The sequence below is a fragment of the Oxyura jamaicensis genome, chromosome 6, assembly GCF_011077185.1.
Source record: "Oxyura jamaicensis isolate SHBP4307 breed ruddy duck chromosome 6, BPBGC_Ojam_1.0, whole genome shotgun sequence".
NCBI classification, from domain to species: Eukaryota; Metazoa; Chordata; class Aves; order Anseriformes; family Anatidae; genus Oxyura; species Oxyura jamaicensis.
This window is the reverse complement of record NC_048898.1, coordinates 28,112,349-28,137,895: the sequence shown is the minus strand read 5'-3', so window position 1 is coordinate 28,137,895 and position 25,547 is coordinate 28,112,349. Positions and strand designations below refer to the sequence as shown.

Here is a 25,547-nt window from a genome sequence, read left to right as displayed (position 1 = left end):
CCCCAAAAAAAAAAAAATCAGAAAAAAAAAATGTTCTGGACTCTGTCCTTGCCCATTCCTATTCCCATGTCAGTTAGAGAGAGAGACCTCCTTGCAGGGTAAGTTACACCGAAATTCACCACCATTATTTTGGCATAGAAAAAAAAGAAAACTTTTCCCTAAACTCCAAGAAACCAAAAAGGCATATGCTTTCATTGTAGAACAAAACCTGTGGTCTTGTCCATAAGAAACCTACAGTCCTTTCCAGAGAATTTGGAAAGTGGTACTGATGCTGAAATCTCTTTTGCATGTACTTTACAAAGGAGATGATGGAACTATCTGAAGTAATAGCACAGGGCCTGCCTGATGCACTTTTTCCAAAGATCACAAAATACTAAATTCTTTAAACAGATTAGCCTCATAAAAATATTAGAATATTTGTCTGAAAGTGCCATTAGGTTGGAAATTTTGAAAGAAATGAAGGGGAAAATATTGTTGTTTTTAATGAAGATTTAAAAATAATATATATTTCTTTCATTGTTCTTTCTTACCTATCACACAAAGAAGACAGTGTATCATGTAACAAATTATAATGATGTGATAGAGATTATTATAACAGGACTTTTTTATTTTCTTCCCCTCCAAATTGCTTCAAAGGCAGAAGTAGAATATTACAAGACAAGCAGTATTCAGAATATATATTATTGTTGGTTTTGATGCATTCTTTTTTTTTTTTTTTTAACACCAGAATAAAAAAAAAAAATCACAAACAACTGTGTATTCAGAATCTAAAAAAAAAGGAGGGGGGGGGAAGAGATCTTAGTTCGTTGCTTGCTGATCATATCACTACATAATGTGTTACACAGAAGAATAGTGTCCGACCACCAGTAGCAATATTCCATTGTGGGACATTAACAACTTTGCATCACGGGACAAAAACCAAACTCTGCTATGAACACTTGCTGGCCACAACAGTGGTAACACTTTGTGGTAACACTTTGTGGTAACACTTTGTGGTAACTTGACGCAGGATCTGAAAGAAGCTAAATTTTCTCACAGAAAATATCTTTTTTTTTTCTGCAAGAAAATATCTTTTTTTTCTGTGAGCTATTTCCATACAGCTTCCCTTCACCACTCAGCTACCTTTCTAATCAGATGGCAACAAGTCCAAGGATTTCCAGCATCACACACACATATTTTTATTTACAATACACAAAACAAAACAACCACCAGAGAATGCATAGAAATCCATGAAAATCCAATTAATACACCACAGGTTTCACTACTCAAACACAAACACAAAAGAATACTTAACAGAAGAATTGTTAGGTATGTAACATGTTTGCAATGTAAACATATTCATAAATATTCAAACAACAATAATTATTAATTTCCTGTCAAATTTAGAAGTGACCTTCAAGAATCTTGAGGGCAAAATTGAAAACAATTTTACATCTAGCCTTGAAATGATAAAATAGGCATAATAAAAAAAATGAATTACACCACAGTGAATTTTTTTGATATATTTTCATATACATTGTACTTCCTGTATTGGGTGCGTTGCAAAATTCAGTGTACTTAAGGAGTTAGTGATCTTAGGCAAGCCATGCCTGGTCAACTGTCTTGTGGAGCCTGCACATAAGCATGAGCAGGTGCACACAGTATGGGAGGGAGAAGGAACCTCTCCGTGGGCAGGATCTGTGCAGCATGCCAAGGGAAATACAACCAGAGATCATCCAGTGCTGCTTGAACCAGGAGTTCTCAGCATCTCAAGAGGTGTAAAATTTACTATTTGTATTCCCTCTTTTTCTTTCTTATTGAAACATCTACTTTATTATACTATTTGTTTTCTCTCATTTCTCTTACACTCTCCCTCTGTCCCCTGGTGCAAAACACTTTCAAAATGTATATTAGCAGTAGCGTGAGGTGGAGTTCTTACTAATTAAGGACATCAACTTTAATTCAAATGAGTACTATTCAAAAGGTCCTATGAAAACACTTAGTTTTCACTACAGCAAAAAGATGAAACTAATATGTTTAGGAATACATCTAAAATCATTCATGTGAGTATATATAGTAGGTTCTGACTAAATTTAGCTTTGTCTTTAAAACCTACCCTGCTTCATTAAGCATATGCATTGCTCTGCATTAGTCACTAATTACGGTTCCAATTACATTTTCTATTTGCTGTTTTGTTTCTTAATAAGCTTCCCTCATTGTAGAAATTTTTGTACATTTTCCAAAAGACAGTTACAGATTTGACCATATCTGAAGCATAATATATGCCTCATATCTGTGAATTGGGAGGTATGCTGGCTGTTTTATGTGCCATAGGGCTATGGTCATTTGCTTTAAGTGGTAATAATGAATGAGCAGTTCCACTCTGGCACGCCTCCAGAGACACAGCTCCCATTTACAAGGACAAATGGAGGAATGCTCCTACCAGGTTAGATACAAGTTCTATGGTTTGTTCCAGTATGAAGGTATTCATTGAGCTCACTGACCTTCCCATGGCCTGCTATAAACAGTTATCCTCCAACCTCTCCCTCAATTATCCTTTCATAACTGAACCACTTTCTTCTCCAGTCCCAGAACTTCCTGGGAGTTCGAAACAGAAATCAGCATTAAATTGGTAATGTATTGACAAAGTTAACTGTTTATGCATTTGTCTGTAACTTGACATTCTCTTCATATACCATAAAAGTCTCCAAGAGCATACGTACATTAAGACTTACAGATTTTAATGTGTTAATGGATGAAAGGCCTTTTTTGTAAGAGTACACTTACAAATGATCTTGTGTTCAAGCTTAGTAATATGTATTATTTTGCATACTACATCAACATCTTTTAAACTTAAGAAAGCTAAAGAAATGACAAATACATAAAGTCTATTTTTATTGTGCTTACTGGTATCTCCCTTAATCAAGTACTTTCCGGTACTTCCTGTGGATAAATATAACAACCTCGATGTGATCTAGACTAAAGATGTGATCATCTGGAAATTTTCCTATAATAGTTATAACAATTCATCTAACCTTTGATCATGAAGGCAGGATTTTCTGCAGTTCTGCTGCCCCAACTAATTGCTAAGCCTTTTCTTTCAATTCAAAGTGAAGCAAAAAGGAAAGGGGGAATGGAAGGAGTAACCTGACTATTGCAGTCTCTAGCCGCATTTGTTTGTAATGCCAAACTGTCAGGGAAGACAGAACTGGGTCAGATGGGCCTACTGGGTTTGCTGGATCCTGTTTTGGCCTAGATATAGGCAACTCTACTCATATTGTGATCTTCTGACTGAGATTCTTGATAGGCTAAATTTGACACAGAATTCTACAGAATCCAGGGAAGAACTATCATATTTCTGACCTTCAGCTAGTCATAGACAGGTCTTGGACTGATTTTTCCTGGGTTCTCAGTACTACAACTGGAACAAGTTGTTGAAAAATAAAGACCAAAGGTCATAGCAAGCTCTTCCAGGGCCCCAGATTTTAGAGAAGTTATAATGTCCTCTAGAACTACTGTTCATCATCTGCAGTAGAGTTCTGCCATGTTCTAGCTTTTATTTCTCATTCTGCCTCCTGTCTAGCCAGTGGTCTTGTTCCTGCTGTCCTCCATGAAGAATTCCTGCTTCTGATACACTTGTCCCAGCTCCCGATGTTGAGAATAATCTGTTTTTATTCTATATCCCCAATACCACAGTGCTATGACACTAGTATGACACTATGAATTTTTTTATTTTTTATTTTTAGTGGAATACTATTCAACATAACAATGGCACACCTCGTAAACAAAAGCATTACTTGGCACACCTTGTAACCAAAAGTTCAGCACTGTTTGTAAACCTAAACTTAGATTACTCTAACCACACACTTTGACATATGGCATCATAGCCAGACTATGAAGCATTACGACATACTACTACATATTACTGCATTTAAATCACATCCTTAAAGCCATTAGCTGTCATTGACTGTACTTCATAGCACTTTGGGAGCAATGCCATAGAAACTAGCTATTTTCAGCTCAGGATTGGTGATCCCTGAATGAGAGCACCAACAACAGCAGATACTGGTCTTGGGATATTAACCAGTCGAGAACAGTGAGCGAGCGATACCTGCAGTCCTAATTGACTTTCTTACAAGAGAACAAAATTCCCAGGTCTTCAGCTTGGTTTCAATAGCTTTTATACAAAACCACCAAGGAATAGCCACATCTTCCGACTGTGAAACTTCCTAGGTCTGCAACGGTTAGACTTGGTCAGTGAATGTGAGGGATCCAACAGCCGGCAAAGCTTTGCTACACCAGAAAACCACCTGTTTCATGTATTGGAAGTTCAAATACATTTAAAAGATTTAGAAGCAGCGTTCTCCTTCCACTGAAGTGCTAAGATTCAAATATAATAATTGAATTTTGATGATATATTTACTGAAAAAAAGGTATGTCAAATTAATATGTGCTTTGTCATTTTCAGAGAACAGGCTTGTTTAATCAACATTACTCTATTTTTATCCTACTGCTATAATCTTTAATTTGCTGTAGTGAAATACACAAATTAATAATCTATAAGAGGGATATATTTGCATTTATGGAGACTTAACCTTAAGTATAGTCCTTGCCTGTATTGACATTGCACTATATTGTCCAAATGTTTTTCATTAATACAGAAGCATGTGAATAGTTCTCTCAATTTTTTGATTACAATAAAATATGTTTGGTTCTAATGCAAAAATTGGACACTTTCACTACTCTCAGTGCCAAAATCCTTCCAGTCATAAGCAACTTTTGTGCTTTAGATATAAAGAACGATCTATCTACCTCTTATGATAATGATAACCTAAAAGGGTAAAAGGTAATAGGATTTATGTTTCCAGTTATGATTTTTTAATATACGAAAAAGATTTGTTTCTTCTTGCAAGTGCATATAATTATGTCTTGAAACAGAGATTCTTTCTATAGATTAATTTGTCTCTTCTTCATATAATTCATGAAAAAAGGCCTAGGCCGGTAATATATATATTTAATCTAGGCTGATCTCACTAGGAGAAAATATATATATATATGTTCTAGTTTCATAAGCAGATTTTCCACTTCCAAATTTCCCTCATTGTACTCAAATCCATTTTATCTGGAAGATCAAAAATAAATAGTGTTACAAGGTTTTTGTATATTCCTTGAAGTAATGATATTTCAATCATAAAAGGCATTGCACTACAGGAGAAAACAAACTTTAAAACAGGCGACAAACTTATCATATAATTAAAGAATTAATTAAATGTAATTAACATAATTAAATGATTTGTTTATGAGATCAAATATTATTTACAACAAACTCTAGATTGTATTTACATCTCTTCCACTATACAGGAATTATGTGAACTACAGTCATCATTTGGAACTACCTGGACCAAAAAAAATAGTTAACCTTTATGAATTAGAAAAAAAATGGATTTCACAAGGCCAGTGATTTGTTACTACTTTGAACCAGAAAACCTCATGTACGTGGCCTTATCCTATGCTACTGGCACTCTTCTCTACAAATGTCCATGTTTGTGGCAGCAACGCACACAAACTCTTATGTATGTAAAAGGGTGAATTTGGAAGAGCAAACCTCCCTCCTATCAGAAACTGTTCTTTCAAGGTAGAGAACAAGAAATTTGTACATTTCTTCTGCATTTTGAAAGAGTTAAGAGAAAATTCTCATCCTAAAGATAAAGTTTAACAAGTAAAATCTAATCCAATATCTACAATTTTAAGTGAACATGATTGGAAAACTTTAACTGAATAAAGTATACTGAAGTACATAAAGGTATTTTTTTTAATTCTATTTTTTCAAGAATAAGCCTTTACAAGGGTCTTGATTCCCTTGTATATGAGGTATGCATAGGAACAGGTTGTTTGATTACATAAAAATGGTGACACAGAACATGGAGAAGACTGAGGTACTGAACACCTTCCTCATTCAGCAAATTGCTTTCAAGATTTTGTGGAAGTATCTAAAGTAGAACTTGGAAAGTATCTGCAGTCATGAACTGTAGATCTAATACTTCTTTTGGGGTGGTGTGGGCGTGTGTGTGTGTGTGTGTTAGGAAGCAGAGTGGAGTGGAAGCAGAGGCTGGAATGTCTGTCATAGAAAATTTCTTTCTGGCAGGCCCTTATGTCACATCATCTCTGGAGCCCAGAGAGAAGCACAGCTCAGCTTCTCTGATTGTCAGTCACGTTCCAGGTTGCAAGCATCCTTAAAATTTGCTTGTACATGACTTCAAAGGGAAACATTGTCCCTAAAATAAACAGTGGTGTCTCAGCTTTAAGAATTGGCTAGAATTTGTAAGATGTACTCCTTGAACTAGATATGCTTGAAAAATGATACAGCAAAGAAAAAGACTAATTAATTAAAAAACTAAGAAATTTAAGACACAGAAATGTCAGAGACTAGACCTGCTCTCAGCATATTTTTTCTAGACTAAAATAGTCTTCTGATATATGGCAATATTTTACACATTTCGGTATTTTTTTTTTACATCGCAACAATAACGATATACTATAGAAAAACCTTATTACACTTAAAGATAGTCTACCTTTCCTCATAGCTGCAGAAATCAAATATTAATAATAGCAATGACAAATTCAGAATTTAAAACGTTTTTTCTAAAACACCTCTCACCAATGTACATTTGAATAATTGCTAAAGGGAAAGAAAGCTATGAAAAAAAATAATAAAAATGAGATTTTTGAAACAAAACATGAGAAGAGGCTCTTGCAAGGTTTTGCATCTTCAGATGTCAGCAAACTTGAACTATTAAAACTACGCAATTCTATAGCATTACCTATTAAAACTACTCTCCCCTGCAATGAGTAATCTCAGAGAATATGCTTGCAACTACTCAGTGGGTGTAAGTCTTTTGATTTCCCATGGCTTTTTGATACCATGGCTTTTTAGTCTGTCCCAAATCCACTTTGCACTACAGGAATCTAAATTCCCTTGTATTTGAAGAAACAGATATAGGAACAGATTGTTTGATTACATAGAAATGGTCACACAGGGCAAGGGAAAAGGCTGAGGTATCGAATGCCTTCTTCATTCAATAGATTGCTTTAAAGATTTTTGATTCATTTTGTGGAATAAAAACACTATTTATGTACTTGATGATAATGCATGTACACTATAATTTCTAGAAGATGCAAGTTACTTTCTCTCTTTCCATTTCAAATATTATAAGGTAACCTTGGACATTTTCTTGTCCTGCAAGTCTACAATTTATCTCAATATGGCAATTAATACTTTTCAAAAACTGCCTGAGACAATAATGATGATTAAGAAGTAAAGAGCATTGCCAGTTTCAAGTGGAGAGTGGCTCGTCATGCATGCCCAAATGCTTTTTATATAAGGAGTTGGTTCAATGATCCTTGTGTGCCTCTTCCAAGTTGAAATTTTCTACGATTCTATACTATATAGAATTTTAGAAAATGGTGATGTTATCCAAGTTATTTCTCTACCTGTAACAACAATTTACACAATGTTAATGGTTTCTTATAGTACGAATGTGAAGAATAAACGTTACAAAGATTTATGTGTATTATACAGTGCAACTAGGAAGCTATCATTCTTCCTGTTAGGAGGCCAAAACTCGGTTTGTTACATGATGTTTTCAAATCATACTTTCAGGGTTCTAGGTGGTTATGGAGTTTCTGATTTATTATTCAATAAGTTATTCCATAAGTATGTTCATAATTAATCAAACTTAACTTATCATACTTGTTTTCTCCTTGTACCTCCTCCTTGAAAAAAATCGAATTATGAGACATCAGAAACACTGTGAGTGATCCACAGAAGGATGATCATTTAAAACAAAGTATGAAAACTGCCGTATCTCCAAACTCCTAGCTTTTTCTTGTTCTTCCGGCCTTTAAAGCCACATATTGTTGTCCTTCAGACTATTTCAATATCTGTAAGTGCATCCCATATGTTATTTTGACAAATTCTTTTCCTACCTAACATTAATCTTCCTGTCACTTTTCCTTTACTCCCCCACTCCATACATGGGAAAGTCCATGAAATTCATGTCTTATGCCTACTATTGTTCTGCCATAACCATGTCTGTCTTCCTTTCTAGTCCTTTTTAATATCTAAGATATCAATCCCATCTGCCCTGCACCATCTTTAATTTGACTTTATTAAAAAAAGATACCAATCCAAGAGATACAGAAATATCTATTAAGAATAGAACACACAGAAGTGTTATGGGTTGTTGGAGAAAGTATGAAGATCAAAACACATGTTCACTTTTCTCTGGTCCCCTTCCTATGAAGAGCCCTGATCTCCATTAGCCCATTATAGTCCAGAATCCTGTAAATTTCCTGGTGCAGAGATGACACTGATACTCCTTTATGAAGTGCCAAATAAGCGGAAATAAATGTTATTGTCTATGTTGCAACAAAAACAGTGTATCTTCCAATACTTCCAGTCTTGTCTGGCCCTACTAAAAATGCTATCTTCCCTTTAAGAAGAAAAAGTTTAAATAAATAGCTGTAAAAAGGAAAGAAAAGCTGACTAAAAATCATATATCATGGCAGGTTACTGCCAAGTATTTTATAACAGGAATCCTTGTCTGTCAATCTTGAACATAGTTCAAATCTGTTTGTGTTGCTTTTTATGGGCAGGCTGCAGAGAACTACCGTGAACAACAATGCTTTCTCCTGTACAAGTACAGTGAAGAACAAAGTCTTTGAATCTGTAAGTAATCCAAATGACTTTCCAAATGGCAATTCACATAATAAAGCAACTTTTCAAAACAATTGGGCACAAAATCTCACCCTAAACAATGACAGAATGAGAAGGAAAGAAAAGTGTTAGCTACAACAAGAGCTCTGGTGACTAACTTGCAATGGATGAGAAAATTCTTGCACCCCAGCTTGGAGTAAGTGAGAAGATAAAGAGACTTCTCAAAGAGCAATTTTATTATCCTAGACTGCATCTCAAAGATTCAGTCCCTCCACAAAGAGGCTATAAGAGAGCAGCTGTGGTTGGATTTACAACTAGTAAGTAATCTCTAATTTTTGCAAACATCACACTAGATGCTTAAGAAAAATGGCATTTCTACGGCTATAATTACCTGAGATGTGTATATTTCAATAGGAACAATCAGGCAATTTACAGAAAATAAGGTGCTTTCTTTACTTCCTGTTTGTCACAAATTTACCATCCAAATATTTTTATAATTAATATGCTTCAAAGTATTCCAAAACTTTGTACCTTTCTAACGGCTGATGAAAAATAAATTCTGCCTACTTAAACAGCCATAATACAGTCCTAAGCAAATAGCTTGGACAGCTGAAACATGTTACTTCCATAGGGCCATGCTAAACAAAACACTTTCACAGCTGAAAAATCTGATAGCTGTTTATGATTTATTATGTTCTAACTAAATACCTTAGTAAAAATACCACTCTTGTGATCTAAGATTAACTAGTTATATGACCAACCACTTGCCTTTGTGTGATAAGAAATTTTTTTCCAAGGGGGGGGGGGGTTGGGTGGGAGGGAGAAGGAAAACTGCTGTAATGAAATGCTTTAGTGCATCCCTGGAACTGATGAATGTGGTAGATTAAGGGGGGGGGGGGGGGGGGGCGGGGGGAAATCAGGATTACAGAGTACTGAAATTTACTAAAACAGGGACCTTTTTTTGACGTCAGAGGCAAATAAAGACAACCCAGGAGGCATCCAAAAATCCTGTTTGGTAATCCAAACATACAGTAGAGTTGGGATATTACTGATGCAGAGATTGTGTGGGAACAGTTAAGGCCTAATCCCTTCACAAATCTCTATTTCACCAGCCTTGAGCATTTCTATTTTCTATCCATCATTTTCTGACTGTCTGTTGGGTTTGCTTCTTAACTCAAGCCTGCATAGGATAATAGGCTACAATTACATTAACCGCCTTTCATCTCAGTTTGAATTAAATTTGTTCTGCATGCCAGCATGAAAATTCGTCCCAAGTCATTTTGCCTAAGTCAAAGAATAATAAACTGCCTCAATCCAATAATATGGCCAATGGTTTTAATATTATGAAATATACATATTTTTTTTCCTGAGAGATAAGCTCAAAATCAGTACCTAGGAGAAAAAGTTTGTTACAATATTTGCCAGAAATATATAAACATGTAGGTATATATATTCTCCTGCTTTCAGATCATGTTTCTAATTTATGCAAAAGTAATCGTAGAATCATTCAGGTTGGAAACAAACTCTCAGATTATCTAGTCTAACCTTTAATGTTATAATTTGCAATATTACACACAAATCAGAAATGCAAAATATTTGAACATCACTTGAAACAATTCTGATGATTGAAATGGTCTATCATGTCAGAGAAACAAAGTACTTATCACATTTTCCATAAATAGAAGAGAGAAATAATCTGTTAGAGCAGTGGAGAAATGCACTGAGGAGGATGCTGTTTTGGCAATATCAGACTGGAAAAAATCCAGAGAATTCAGTCTATGATTATTTAATGTGTGCAGAATATTCTAACGTATTACAGCAAATGCTTCAATGTTGGATCAAATTTTAAAATTCTCAAGTCACCATCACGAGACAAGCTTAAAAAGGCATCTTCTGTACTGCAATTTTGATCCTTCCATCTTCTTTCTCTCACTCTCCCCCCATCCCCTTCGGGATATTTTTAAAGGAAATGTAACTGAAAACACGGTTATTATAGAATTTTACTTCAAAAGTGGCTTTGGAGAAGAGTGCTAAAAAACAAATCATTTTGAAAATGGCAGAATATTTTATAAGCCATCTTGGATTCATTGATTGAAATAATCTTCTGATGAAGAGTATACTATCAAGAACAAGCACTCATACAATAAAAAATGTCAAATTCACATAAGATATTCATAAGAAATATACAAAAAAATGTAATGATATATTTTATTTTAAAAACAGAATGTGCTGTTGTTCATCTCCATGGTTTCTGTGACATTCTGAAAAAGTATTTTCCTCCAAACAGGAAGCTTTTAAAAAGCTGATAAATAAGAGAAATTTAGGTAATAAGACCTGGATTCTGGAAACAAGTCTAATTTTGTATTTCATTATGGAATTTTCATGACTTCTAGCCATGACTGGGATTTACAGAAAAGACTCACATAATATGTTGCTTGGTAGGTTTTATGACTGCATGTTAATAGAAGATATTAGACTAATAGTTGGGTAGTACCATTCAATGTTTTTTTTTGTCTGTTTCTAGGTCTGCATTTATTTGTAATAATTTAATTTGAACCTCTAACACATTTTTATTATTTTTTTTAAGTGTATAAGCCAACTTTAGTCACTCTTTCTTTCAATCTTTTTTCCCCAGTAAAAGAACTACTCCTTGCCAAATTTTCACTGTAATTTAAGGTCAGTTTTTAAATGATATCTGTGTTGCAGAAGATTTCAGATGATACAAAAATAATGATGAGAGAAATCCCTAGTTTACAGAAATTAAGTGTCAAAGGTAAAAGCTGAGGACAGATGTAGATTATATACTGAATCAAATCTTTCAATTAAGAGAATAAACATCCTGTTGCACAATAGCTAAGAAAGTCTCAGAGTGACCCACAATGTTAGTGTAACTTTAACTGCAAAGAAATATTCGTAGTAGATGATGAAAAAGCAGACAGAGCTGAGCAGAGAGAAAATTTTAATCAAAGCTTCCAAAAGGTAAACGTTAAACTATTTCTTACATCATTTATTTAACTGTTGTCAAAAAAAAAAAAAAATACCACTATTTTTCAAAAATGAAAGAACAAAAATGGTACAGCAGAGGTTACATGGAAGTCAAAAACAAAAAGACAAGAGCATTAAGAAAAAAAATAATGAAATGTTATAATTTTTCTACCCTAAAAGCACTGTTGGAAAATGCACTTGATTTTATAAATGTAATGGTCATTTAAATACAACAGAAAAAGTTGAAAGAAGTCCTTAAGTAATACTCAATAATAAATGCATTTTCTAAAAATAAGAAACAATGATTATCTCCCCAAAGAATGGATTCATACAATTCCCACTTCAGTATCTCACAAGTATTTGATTTTTGCATGGATGTCACTGAACAGCAGTTAATATTGTTCAGCTGTTTAGATGTACTGTTACCTTTTATTCATAAATGTAGAGGAGGCGACCTTTAATATGAAGGACAGATTTATTTAACTTTTTGTTTGTTTGTTTGTTTTGCAGTCATCTTTTGTCACCTTCAACTTTACCTTGCCTCAGAAAACTTTGTTTACCTACTCCAGAAAACAACAAATAATGATAAAGAGAAGGAAAATGAATGAATAAGCAAATATCAAGAGAGGCTGGGAGGAACTTTGTGAACCACTTCTGTGAAAATGTTGCTGTCATTCTGCATGTGACAATTTACAGTCAGTGTCCCAAGACCAGCACAAGGAAACCATGTGGTCTCTGATGTGCACCAAATCAGGGAAACACTCCCTCTTAAGCTTAAATATTTAAGAACAGAAATAAGTAACAGCCTTGTTACTTATCTGGATGGTGGCCCAAATCTTGATTAAACTAAAACTATACATAAGAAAGGATAAAATGACCTAAACAAGAACAGGATTAGAGAGTCATTTTGAAGCATCTGTTAAGAAGTAATTGCTGCCATCATCTCCTAGATCTCATAAGAAAATCTGATTTATCAAATCTGTTTCAGCATCTCTAACTGTTCCTTTACCCTGTAATTCTTGCCACTTTGTGAGCAGCCCAACAACTTTTCTTCTGGGACAGTGTGCCCCTTCGGACACGTTGGGTAATCCCACTGCTCTCTATTTGGCCTCTTGCTTTAATTTAGTATTACCCAATTTATCCTAACTCTGTGTAACAGTGGATGTGGAAGGTCAGATTTTCATGTGATTATAAATTTGCTTTGATTTTAAAACAGACTCTTGTGACTTTTTAAAATGGCTTTTCCAGGAGAAGTATTTACTTTGACTTTTAGTATTTTGTTCTTTTTTTAAATTGCTGAAAAAATTCCTTTTCTTGTAAAATAAAAATAATAGATGGAGCTGGAGAGCTAAAGCTGTAAATCAATCCTTCTGAAGTGATAATCTAATAAACCACTCAGGCTTCACTGTTGAAGTTTAGGATATCATCAGGTCTCTTGGATTGCTTTATGCCTTTGTAATCAAGCTTCCCAGCCCCGTTATCTAGGAAGCTTGATAAAGAACACCATTTCCCCCCCAACTCAGCCACCAAATAATATTGAGCTCAAAGCAAGCAAAGGTTACACAGCTTAATTTATATTTTACACTTTCTAAAGTTGACTCTTCAGTACAAAAGATGAAAAAAGTGAACATGTCTAATATTAACATATTATTATCTTTCAGCTGCTGAAAGACAGGATTGGTCCTATACTATTTGTTGTTGCTCTGTCATTTATTGTTTCCAAAAAATACTTGGAGAACTTGATTTTGGTGTCAAATTTTGATAGGTTATAATATAAAAGATAAAACATTACAGATACTTTTTGGTAATACTATTTATTTTAAGGCAAAGATAAAAGCATGTGTGCTTACACATGGCCAACGACTTCAATATCTCAACTAGTCATCTACAGACTTTTAAACAGGACTGAAACAAATATTCTTAAACAGACAAATCTGCAGCAATAAAAAACATAGCAAATTGCATCAGATTTCACTAATCAGCTACAGAAGAGGATTTCAATCTTTTTCAATTCTGAAACAACATGGTTTTAATAGTGCCCCATTTTTTCCTTATGTTAATTTTCCAGTGAGTTAAATTACAATTCAAATATCTACTGTTTTCTAAGCTACTCTTTAAAATGTTGCATGCTGTACTCATCTTCATAAGAGAACGAAAATATCATGTTATTTCAGTTAGCCCATCATTAATGCATTAAAGCTTTGTGGCAACTTGGGCCACAGGGAAGCACGAGAATACAGCCTCTTCTGCAGCAACTGCATATGTACAGTTGAGGTGGAAAACAGATGCAATACATAAGAAAGCCTTATAGTTGTCTGCAAATGCAACTACAGACAAATGTAAGTTTGTTGCAACTGGAAGGCTACCCAAATTGAGGACTCTAGCATGATTTAGCATTGTGCAATTGATGTGCTTAGTCTATATAAATATCAGTACATTAACGGGGGGGGGTGGGGGGGGGATGAAAAGTAATATTTCTCACACCTGTGTCTTAATACCAAAATATATTTTAGTTCTATCTATGCATAATTTTAATCCCTTACATGAAAAATTGTTTTTAACACGCTCAACTACTGAAACAATTTAAAACTAATAACTGGCAACAAATTGAAGAAAAATGTTCTAACTTCACCACCAGAAAATAACTATTGCAGCTAAATTTTCATCTATATGTAAAGTTATACAATCGAGTAAAAGGAAAAACAGAAGACAAAAACAGCAGTAGGAAGATGTGTATTATTTCTTTTAGAGACCAATAGAGAAGAAAAGCAATCTTTCCATCACCAGGAGATGTGTCACCATTACCCATCTGATCTAGTGTTTCTTTATTGCTGTATGAAAACCAGTTTTGCTTCCTCTTTCTTGGTGAATAAAACCAATAAATATCAGAAGCTAAAGCTGATAAATATACTTATCAATAAAGTTTTCATGACAATATAGCTTCATATCTTTTACTTATTTGTAAGATTTTGAGAACAGATTCAAAAATAAAAATAGGACATGGTATCTGGGGCAAGTTGAGTGCTAAGCAATCCATATCAACCATCATTAAGAGGCACTAATGTAATTTCAAACTTAGCTATATGCTGCTGATAGCTTATAGAGAGCTGAGCTATCACACTGGCATTTTCTTTTCCCAGTGCTACCTAGATACTTTTGCTAGGTTAATGATGAGTTGATTAAAACAAGATGTTTATTTAAAAGTAACAACTCTGGTATCAATGACTAATTGCCATACTAATGGCTTATCACATGTAAATTATAAGCCCAGAACTACAATGCAGAATGGATAATAATTTATTCAAGTGATAATATTTGAGAATACTGAAACAGTTTTCAGGAGTTGCAAAAAGTCACAAGGACTGATCTATTAAGAATAAAGTAAGATTCACAGAACCAAGTAGTTTAATTCACATTCAATTCATTAAAAAGTAAAATGTTTTGATAATTATGTAGATTAAACTTGGACACTGAAAATAAGGGAAACATGGGTGGGTGTGCTCAGGGCAGGTCTACCTTTGAATATTATTTTATCTTGAAATATAAGCTTTTATGTAGATTGATTTTGTTACAAAAAAAAAAAAGCTGTTTACTTGTGCTCACTGATATATTCTCCTTCCTACTTTAAACATTTCTACATTCTACAAATTAATCCAATACAAATCATGCTTGAACTACGTATAGAAATAAATCCACTGTTATATATTGACTTGGATAGGACAAGCCCTGAAAACAAACACAAAGGTAGTTCCTTTACTCAGTCCTGATCAAAACTATGCAATCAATTTTCAGGATTATCTTCAGCATTGGCAACACAACAGTTTTAAAGCTACCAAATGCATACTCTAGCATTTAAAAAAAAAAAAAAAAAGTTTTCAACAGAAAAACACCGGAATAGCAAATAATCAAATCAGTACCAGTTTCAAATCATTCAACCCAAAGTTCTTTTAAAACAGAAAGATATTCACATTCTGTTAAAAAATACTATTTTCATTGTAAATGTTCATTGAACATATTCTCTGCACAGCATAAAAATGAAAATTGGGAACATGTATAATTCCAGCTCACCTCCCACTGGGTATGTATTTTCAATTATCCATATAGTGAAGTAGTAAGGGAACTAATTATTTTGACAGGCAATATTCCATTTTATTTTATTTTTAAAATGTGATGATAGTTCAACAGACAACTTTACTGAAGTAATTTCTACATATGCTTCCTAATGGATTTATTTACAAAGCTATTTCATGGTTAAAACTAAGAACATTTTAATGAAGTTCAAACTCAGATAGACAAAAGTATTTAGTCTCAGACAGGCAATAATGGATATTAACAATATACAGACATATTAAGCACCTAACCAGACAAAAAATTGCTTATGTTATTTGAAAGGCTTTATCTTTAAAGTTAAAAAGAGAAAGCATTTTCAGACATTTTAAAAGCAGAAAAGCTATCCATGTCATCGAACCACATCATCAGAACCAAAACTCAACGTATCTGAGGCCCACAGCCATTTTTACTTATTTTTCTCTTTACTGCAACTTCAGTTACAGAGTATTTAAATTCTAACACTATATAATGAAATACTTCTTACAATTTAACACTTTACCCTCTTTAACCTTCAGCTATCAAAATCTTATTTTTGTTGCTAATCATCTAATGAAACTGGATCACTTCCCCTTTCTCTCTTATTAAAAAATAACTGTAAAGTCTTGCTAGGTCCCCAGTACAGCACTACCATGAATGACTCAGGGGAGGGAAGTTCATGAAGGTTTTCTTTTTTTACCAGAACATTTGTAAGCACTGCTAACAGAAAATATTAAGTATTCATTTTATCCTTGGTAGAAACTACAGGAGAAAAGTGAAGCTGTACAAAAATCACACAGTTAAGGCATTTCCAGATATAGCAAAGTCACCTATTAGCATCTGCTGCTTAATGTCTCATGTTTGTGTGGTCTGCAAGTAAGCAGCTGCACTGTGCTGGGGCAAGGAGCTGCTGGGCCATCCAAATCCCCGTGGCAGGCAGCAAGACAACTTCAGCAGGACATCCTGGGACCGAGCTGCATGCCAAACAGGTCTCACAATGGATAAGTGGGATTCCTGGGAAATCAATCTCTTTAGGTCCCTTTCAAACCCTACAATTCTGTGATTCTTGGAAGTGGAGATGTTTCACTCCCCTTAGGTGAGCTGTATGTGTTTATTACTCTGCTACATTAATGTTTTGGTGTATGGCTTGTAGAGGCTGAAGGACACTCTGCCTTGTCTCCTGATTATCTTGTTGTTATCCTAATTGTCACCATCCATTATCATTAAGATTTTTTTTTTAATCATAGTTCTGACAATTTTGATTGATTAACCTTGCCCTAAATAGCAAGCTAATTAATAAAAGAGCCTCCCTTGTTTACTAAACACTTGAAATATGATAGCTTTACACAGCCAAATCTGTATTATTTTAAAATACAGCTTTGATTAAAGCAATAACAATACTGCTACAAGCCACTCTTTTGTCTTAACCTCTTCTTGCCTCTCCCTAAAACTGACCAACTGCCTTTCTCTCAGATGCTGGTAAGGACCAACAGCAAGGATGGGAGCATGTGAGGAAACACACTGACTCTGTCTCTTCTCCATCACAAAGGGCTGATAATGATGCAAAAAATTTTGACCAACCACTTTTAAGGCTGATCTGTATCTCACATATTAGACAAGATTTCCTTAGCAAGAACACGATATTAAAATCTCTCTGGTATCATTGATTTTTCAAATACATATGTATATCAAGTCTGACTTCAGTGCTTCATGGAGCCAAAAATAATCAGATACATCAAATTCTTTGTTCTAGATAAGCAGCCCATAAAAAAACGCTACTAGTAACATTTATTGTCCACCTTGAAAAACTTTGCCCTCCAAAAAGTTTACTAGGAGTGTTTACTCCTAAATCTTTGGGAAAAAAAAACACTCTTCTTAATTCTTATTCAATAATATTTTTTTCCTCCATTCTGCTCCATAGTTAATTGTCCAAAGTTGACTTTGGTAGCAGTATAACATACATTGAATTTAATTGGTTACTATTTATGTGTATATAGAAGAAATTTCAAAGACAGATCCCCTCAAATATCTCTTTTTGTCAGCGTCAATTCAGTAGAAGGATTTTTCCTGATGACAACAGGATGAGTAGCCAGAAAAGTCATCAACTACTTCATTTTCCATCTATAAAATGATCCCTAAGTCAGTACCAAAGCAGTAGAAAGGCGCAAACAACTCTATGGGAAATCTATATCATTGTTTCTCTCCTGTCTTTCCTGCACCAAATACGTTTAAAATCTGAAATGAGGTTTTGTGTTAAGATGAGAATGAACCATTATCATATGAGATGTAGGATTTTTACATCTTATAGTCTACAGGAGTTATTTATAGAATAAAGGGTGTAAAGAGACAACTACAAAGGTAGAACACTGCAACTTCACTGTCTCCTTAAGAAGGACACAATGGAACAAAAAGAGCATCAAAACTGGATAGTTCAGAGCCCAAATCCACAGAGATGTGGTAATGCTTTTTATCTCACCACCTAACTGTTAGATTCCCAGTGTATAGAGTGGAAATCCCCAAAACAAAATGAATGCCACAGCTCCCCATAGAACAAACAGGTAGCAGTCAGGTCCCCTGGGACAACAAGGCTGTAGAGTTTCTTAGTGGTCTGTAAAATTGCCGAGGTGTGTTTCTGACAACTGGGAGTTACAAATCCAAACTATTTACTGGACTTAAGCCAGCATACAGTTTCTCTGGACAGAAGTGGCTGGGTCGGAATAGTCACCAAGCAGGTGTGAAACGTTCAAAACATCAGGTAGACCAGCTGTTATTGTCTGAAAAACAGCTAGAATCTGACAGCAGGTATAGTGAATATTGAAGATGTAACATGGTTAGGTACACAGTGTTTGACTACACTGAGGCACTGATGCTCATTAATACAGAACAGCAAAATGTACTTTACTAAAGTAATTCACATAGTGTCCTATACGAGACAATTTATGATCTGCAAGATCTGTTAAGGCTGCTGTGAACGACACAGTTATAGTCCAACCACGGCACCACAAAAAGAATGGAATAATTTCATTAATGGTTAACAGAGTTAGTGACCATGATAATCAAACTGCATCTACTCACTTATGATTTATGGGAATCCCCAAATCGTATTTGGGCATAAATAATAGACTAAAGGAACGTTTGGTTCATTCAGGTTAGGAGAGGACTGGTTGGGAGAAATGCATGTTGAAAAGAAGCTGGTCTGCACTAACAGCAACCTCCCACAAGTGTCTTCTGGAATACTAACAAAGATTTATGTCAGCTGTTTTACAAGAAATGGTCATCTCCTTTTACATACTCTCATGGAAGCAGTGCCAAGAGATGGCATAACTGCATGCATCTTTCTCACTGGTCTAGGTGCTTTGTAATAATTGTGTATATTGATTTTGGTTTAAATTACTTAATTACTTTTCTTAAGTCAGCCTTGTTAGCTCTTAACTGAAGTTCTCATGGACCCAGAGAAGCACAATTGCTTTCATTGTACAACCTAAAGGATTCAATGCAGCACAGCCCCAGCATCACTTTCAACAGTTGGGAGGGGGAGGCCCGGGGGGCGGGGGGAGGGGGAATTTTAGCAACACTTTGTGGCTCTTTCTGAGACCATGACAAAGTGTTGTGCTATGCAGATGTTTGCCAGTCTGCTTTAACATTTGCCCTACACACCATGTAAAGGCAACCAAAGCAATGCAGCCATTCCCCCTCTTTTTAGCATCATGGGAATACCCTCAGCATCTACCAAGCACTTTCTAAAAACAAGAACAGAAGCTAGGTCACAACTTCACTGGATACCAGGTATCATAGACATTGGCTATCCCTAACAGTTTCTTTCTCCAATAAACATTATCATACTCACTCCTAAATTCATCCCAAACCAGACCAAGCGATATGTAACTAATTAAAGACAGAATAACTGTGCTTAATTTGTGTTTAGCTTTAAATCCTTACAGTTCTATATCAGACCTAAAGAACTTGTAAGCTTGTCTATTCTTGTCGGCTGCACTACTCTAAAAAAATAATAGAAGCTTCGCCTTGCCTACATCCTCAGACAATCAGAACTACAGCAGTATTTGACACTAAAAATTACTAGTACTTCTTATAAAAAAAGGTTTGTTTTATACTGGATGCATCCTGAGCAACAGAACTCAAACTGTGTCTCACTGGCATGTCATCTCTAAAAGACTTGGGCAGCCTCCCTTCTTCTCCCCCATTTCACTGATACATTTTGCACAAAGCAAACCAGAGTCTTCAAATGACAGTCACTGAGTGGTATGGTCATGGCACAGGACAAACATCTATTTATTATTTATTTTAGAAAACAAAGTGTTTTTATTCACTTACATTGAAAGAAAATCCATCACCAGATACTTTTCAAATGGTAAACCAAAAAATATATTACTTAATTAACGCTATATCCAGCTTGCAGACTAACATAAACTGGTTGGGCACAAGAAACATGCACTGCCTGCATTCCTTCACAGCCAAGAATGCCTAGAAAGTTGTAAAAAAAAGTCTGTCTTGCACTTCAGTTTGTATTTTTCAGAGGTAGACTGAAGAGAAAATAATGAATATTAAAATAATAATAATAATAAAAAACTTTGAGAACAACTGAAACCTAACATTAAGTAGGTTCTGCTGTGGCAAGTTTGCTAAAACAAAAGCCATACATATATATGTACATTTTATACATAATGTATGTATATATGTGTAACACTCAGTTACTTATTAAAGAGCCCAGCTTAAAAGCCAAGAGCAAAATCACTTTATCCCCATGAAAGAAGAATTCTCTCTCCCCCAAACCATTCCCATTTTTCCAGACACTTAATACTGAAGTCAAAAAGATAAAAAGCATACTTCATCAGAATTTTCATATTTCATCACCTAAGCAAATCACGTGTACCATTTTAAATTCAGCTTTTGGCATGAGACATCTTGCTAACATAACTAGTTTTACATTGCAATATCGATACTGCAGTGTTCTCCAGATTTAACACATTCACAACTGACCCACAGTAAAGAACCAACCTCCAAAGCTCTTGGCTAGGTGTCTGCAGCTGCTCCCTTAATCACCAGCTCCTCTTTGTTTCTTCACTGAGATTATTGCTCACTAGGAATAATACAGGACATTCAAACTCCGGTTCTTCTCCAGTTTTAGAGTTGGACAAATTTCCAAATAAATTGTAATGTTTGCAATGTAACAATTCTTAACAAAAAGTGTTGTTTCATATCTACAGGGCCCACAACTCAAAGGTCCCAGAGAGCTTCCTGAACTTTACACATCGCGCACTGACTCTGCCGAAGAACAGGATGTGAGCCTACTGCAGTGAGAAAGATCAATAAAAAGGCTGATAGTGACATACAGTACTGCCAAAACCCATTAAAAATACTGCACAAAGCCCCTTCCAAAGCACAAGCTTTATTTTTCTTCAAATTTTAGATTAAATACTATCTCAAATATTTCTAGTTCCTGGTATTTGCCTTGTGAGTTTTTAAGACCTTAGAGTACATTTGGGTCTGAAGCTTTGATACTAGAAATATTGTTTAAATGAAAGCTACAATTTAAGTAAAAACAATTTGATGCCAGAAACATAATTAAAAAAAAAAAAAAAAAAAAAAAAAAAAAAAAAAGGTATCTCAAGTCCTTAATAGATCTGGCAGTAGTTACTACATTTGGAGCAGAAAATTAGTATGTTTAAAACATATTTAATGTTGAAGTGGGAGTTTTATTTTATTGTTCTCTTTAGAAGCCTAATAATCTAGCTGTTCAAGAACTAGCTGAGGGCTTCTCCTTATAGAAGCAAGATAAAATTTTCAGTGTTAGATAAGAACGGAGGCTGTCACTAAACTCAGCAGGATCTACATGCCAGATTTTGCTGGAATTCTTCCTGAAACATAATAGCTAAATGAGTAATACACATAAGTATGGAAAGGAGAGTACGTTTTCCATTATGTGGAAAACTCAAAGCCTGGACTCAGCAGGAACAAGGAGAAAACAACCTCATGTCAAACATCATCCTATATGTAAAAGTAACAGAGATATGACCAAATGGCAAAAGATCCAACATCCTAAGAACTGCCAGAGTGGAAAGTACTTAATAAAAGAGTTTGATTTCTTCCCCAGAATTATGGCAATGGCTGTAATTGTGAAGCATGGTGTGATAAATGTTACAGTAAAGACTGAAAAATTTGAAAAATTCACTAAGCTTCAAAAAGAATTTCACTGAAATTTCACTACGGTGAAAAATTTCCACCAAGCATTTGTAACATTAGATTTTCATAAGCTCATAATTTGACTATATTTACACAGGTTTACAAGGGATGACAGAAGCTACAGGTGAAGGCTATCTCTGGGGGAGAGCCCAGACATACTGAAACTTCTCAATGATGCAACTACTCAGTTCATTCTGCAATATTTATATTTTTCTTCCAGTACAAGTCCTCTCATGTAATGGAAAATTTTAACTTTGAAATTTTCCTTTAGCATATTCCTTCCATAGGACCACTCCTGAAAACTTCTCTCTGTATATAAACCTGCACAGGAGTACACTCAGACATGGAAACTTCGAAGCCTCTGTAGACCAAGTTCAATGAGAGTGCGAACAGTTACCAAATCCAATATTAAAGACAATTAAGTAAATGTAATATTTACATACTTACTCTAAAGTAATAGTTTGCACTTTAAAATATGTTTAAAGACAAAATTATTTTCCTTGTTACCAATATGTATTCATTATTAAAATTGAGAAAACATATTTTTATTCATATCTTTTTATGTTGGTTTATAATCTAGTTACATTAAATAATCAAAGCATTCAAGTTAGGTTCTCCTGACTAGTAGAACACTACAGTTTTTCACCAACTGAAATTACCTACTTAAAGGAAATATAAATATTTATATTTTGAAAAAATGGTATCACACATCATTAAAGAGACATTGCAAAACAGAATTTAAGTGTATCCTATGAACTGCTTTAGACCAATAGTTTTGATTTAAAATGCACTGTGCTTTGTGGTATGCAACAGCACAATTCAGAGATTAAGGCAACTTTGAGATGGGTAAAATATATACATATATATGGATACATATAGAGAGAGAGCCTCCAAGAAGACAAACAACATTAAGACTCTTTTTAAGTTGAGAGTTGAAGGGAGAAATACTAATAAAAATAATAATATATATATTTTTTAAAGGCAGTAAGTGAGAGCAGTTTGCCAGTCCCAAGACAAGAAACTACTTGTTTTCTCTACAGATTGCTGCAGCTCTCACTTGGAGAAAAACGCATGTTGTAGGGTCTCCTTGATTTCCTAAAACCTCTGCCCCTAAGGCATGGTGTGTACTGCACATGACGTGCAGCTATAAAAGCACAAGAGGGAGGAAGGAAGAGACAAAGGGAGGGAAAGAGGGAGATAACATACAGCCCTGCAGCTAAGACTTTCTAATCAATAGGGTTCTTGACAGGAATATAAATCTAACTTTCACACCGAACAGCTAGAGTTTCAAATTTTCACAGAAATCCTTATTTTAGAAATCACAAGGTTATAGGTTTGCTGCTGAGATTGCACAACAGCCTATCTAATGAGTGGCAAAAAAGCATTTTACACAGAGCTATGGAGAACAGTATTCACACTTCACTTGAATCAATTTCCAGATTATTTATGCAGAATATCATAAAGTAATAAATATGAGTAAAGCACTGAGCAGACTTAAAATCATCCTTACCTTCCAGATAAAACCAGTGTATGTACTCTGACAATGTAAATCGGGACTTTCAAAACAGGTGTTGAATGTAAGGATAATTTTCACAGAGAAAATGTTTGTATATTTTTTAGATATAATATTAATTTGATTATGTTCACATTCTTCATATGATGTTTACAAATTAGATAGCAGTATAGGACCAGGTCAGGATTTATGTTCCTCATCTTTTGATATTCTAAGGGAAATAATTCAAAAATAACATTTGACTGAAACTTTCAGATATTAATAGTTTCACACTTTCTCAAACCAAGTATAAGAGTAAAATGACAAACCCTTAGCGTATTGTTTGATGATATGTACTAAAAATCTAAATTTATGGTTACCAGCTTTCCTCGGGGGAAATCCAGTGGTCTTAACAGTTAGTCTATAGTACTGAAACATTATCCTAGGTAGTGTTGTAATATATTCATAATGTCTATAAGAAGAGCTGGTCTCTTTCTACATGTGCTGTCATAAAGTATACAGTCTTCACGGTCTTTTTAGTTTGTTTTTGTATTATTATTTTTTTTAAAGAACAGCATTGGGAAAGGACTTAAGCCAAGAAATTCAATTTTTATGCTAATATTTGTCTATGAACCCAACGGATGTGAAGCTCACAAACTGAAATTTGATCACAGCCAAAAACAATTTGAAAATAGCTTCATTACAGAGTTTATTTGATCCAAAAGAAAATATTTGGAATTCCAAAGCTTCAATACCACAGCTTGCCCTGGATAAGCATTTGATCTATGTAGAAGTCTAGGAAGAGGAATGTATTACGTGAGACAAAATTGGAGACTTTCAGTCTGAAATTGCAGTTTAAAGTTTACTGTGGAAAAGACAAAATTCAAAACTCTTCTCAATGTTGTGGAATTGCTGTAACTCTTGACCAAGACAGGAAAATCCACCACCAGAACCACCCCCTCTCTTGTTTAATAAATGTAATATAAGAATATTTTATGACAGACAAACTCAGGACATTACACCAATACATCTGAGCAATGCAACCAAGTGTATGCAACTTTTTCTCTAAAAGTTTCCAATCAGACCAGAGAAGCTGATGATGAGACAGACACAAGATAAAGAGATCTACAAGAAGTGCTTTAGTCTTCATGGTAATAATGATTAAAATAAGCAAAGAAACTCCTTCCTGTTGTTTGAGTTGTATGATGAATACAGGAGTAGATTTATTTTTTTTTTCCATTCCTTGTATACAGGTAAAATGGCAAAAACATTCCCATACTGCACACTGGTAATCAAGCCAGTCATTAACATCTAGAACTGATTGAGTGGACAGAAAAAGAGAAGAAGGAAAAAAAAAAAAAAAAAAAAAGTAACTTAGTGAAGATTTAACTAAGTTTTCAGAGTTTCAAGAAAATGCAACTCTTCAGCTTTAGTCTTTGTTTCCTTTCTCATCCTGAATCTCCAATTAGCTAGACACAAAGTCCCAGAGGTATGACCTAAAGAGTATACCTGTCAGCACAGCTCGTTCTTGTGAATAAACACATAGCCTCTGCATCACGTTATTTTTGTTCCTTGACTCTACTCTACTATCAACCAAGGTGTTAAGGCTAGAATGCAAGCCAGTTAATTAAGTGTATCAAGGATGAATCTGCAAATCCAGTGAAAGTGCCTCATATACCTCATGTCAGTTAGTATACACCCTTCACCCTGCTAGAGAGAAATTTCACCCTGCTGGAGAGAAATTAGCTTTATTAGCCTTTTTCCCCAGTTCCAACCAAAATTGCTTAGACAATTTGGGGGAGAGATACCGTTTAAAATAACTGTAATCCTAAAGGTTTATAACTTTAAGGTACAAAAATCATAGTTATTGGATGTACAGGACAGTACAATGTACAGGACAGAATGAACTGAAAGAAACAAAAATACAAGGCGTAGTTAACATTAGGGAGTTGTTAACAAGTTACTTCAGTTGTTCCTTGTTCTTAGTCCTCCTATCTTTTATGCTTAAAGTTATTTTTCAGCTTGCAAACTCCTCTTCTAAACAAAGACAATATGCTATGTTAGTATAAAAAAAAAAGAATTGTACTT

At 34.6% G+C, this 25,547-nt stretch overlaps 1 protein-coding gene across 7 annotated transcripts in view; it reads right to left on the bottom strand.

Annotated features, from left to right (window-relative positions):
* ATRNL1 (attractin like 1) overlaps positions 1 to 25,547 on the bottom strand; it is a 489,972-nt gene that overhangs the window by 310,066 nt on the left and 154,359 nt on the right. Inside the window, exon 21 of one of the 7 annotated variants that reach the window (XM_035329983.1) lies at positions 21,015 to 21,075. The exons of 5 other annotated variants lie outside the window; for them this stretch is intronic. In XM_035329983.1, coding sequence (XP_035185874.1) covers positions 21,030 to 21,075 — 46 coding nt within the window. In that variant the 3' untranslated portion in view covers positions 21,015 to 21,029. Of the gene's footprint in view, positions 1 to 21,014; positions 21,076 to 25,132; positions 25,170 to 25,547 lie in introns of those variants that run through there. One more of the 7 variants, XM_035329984.1, reaches the window with a different exon arrangement.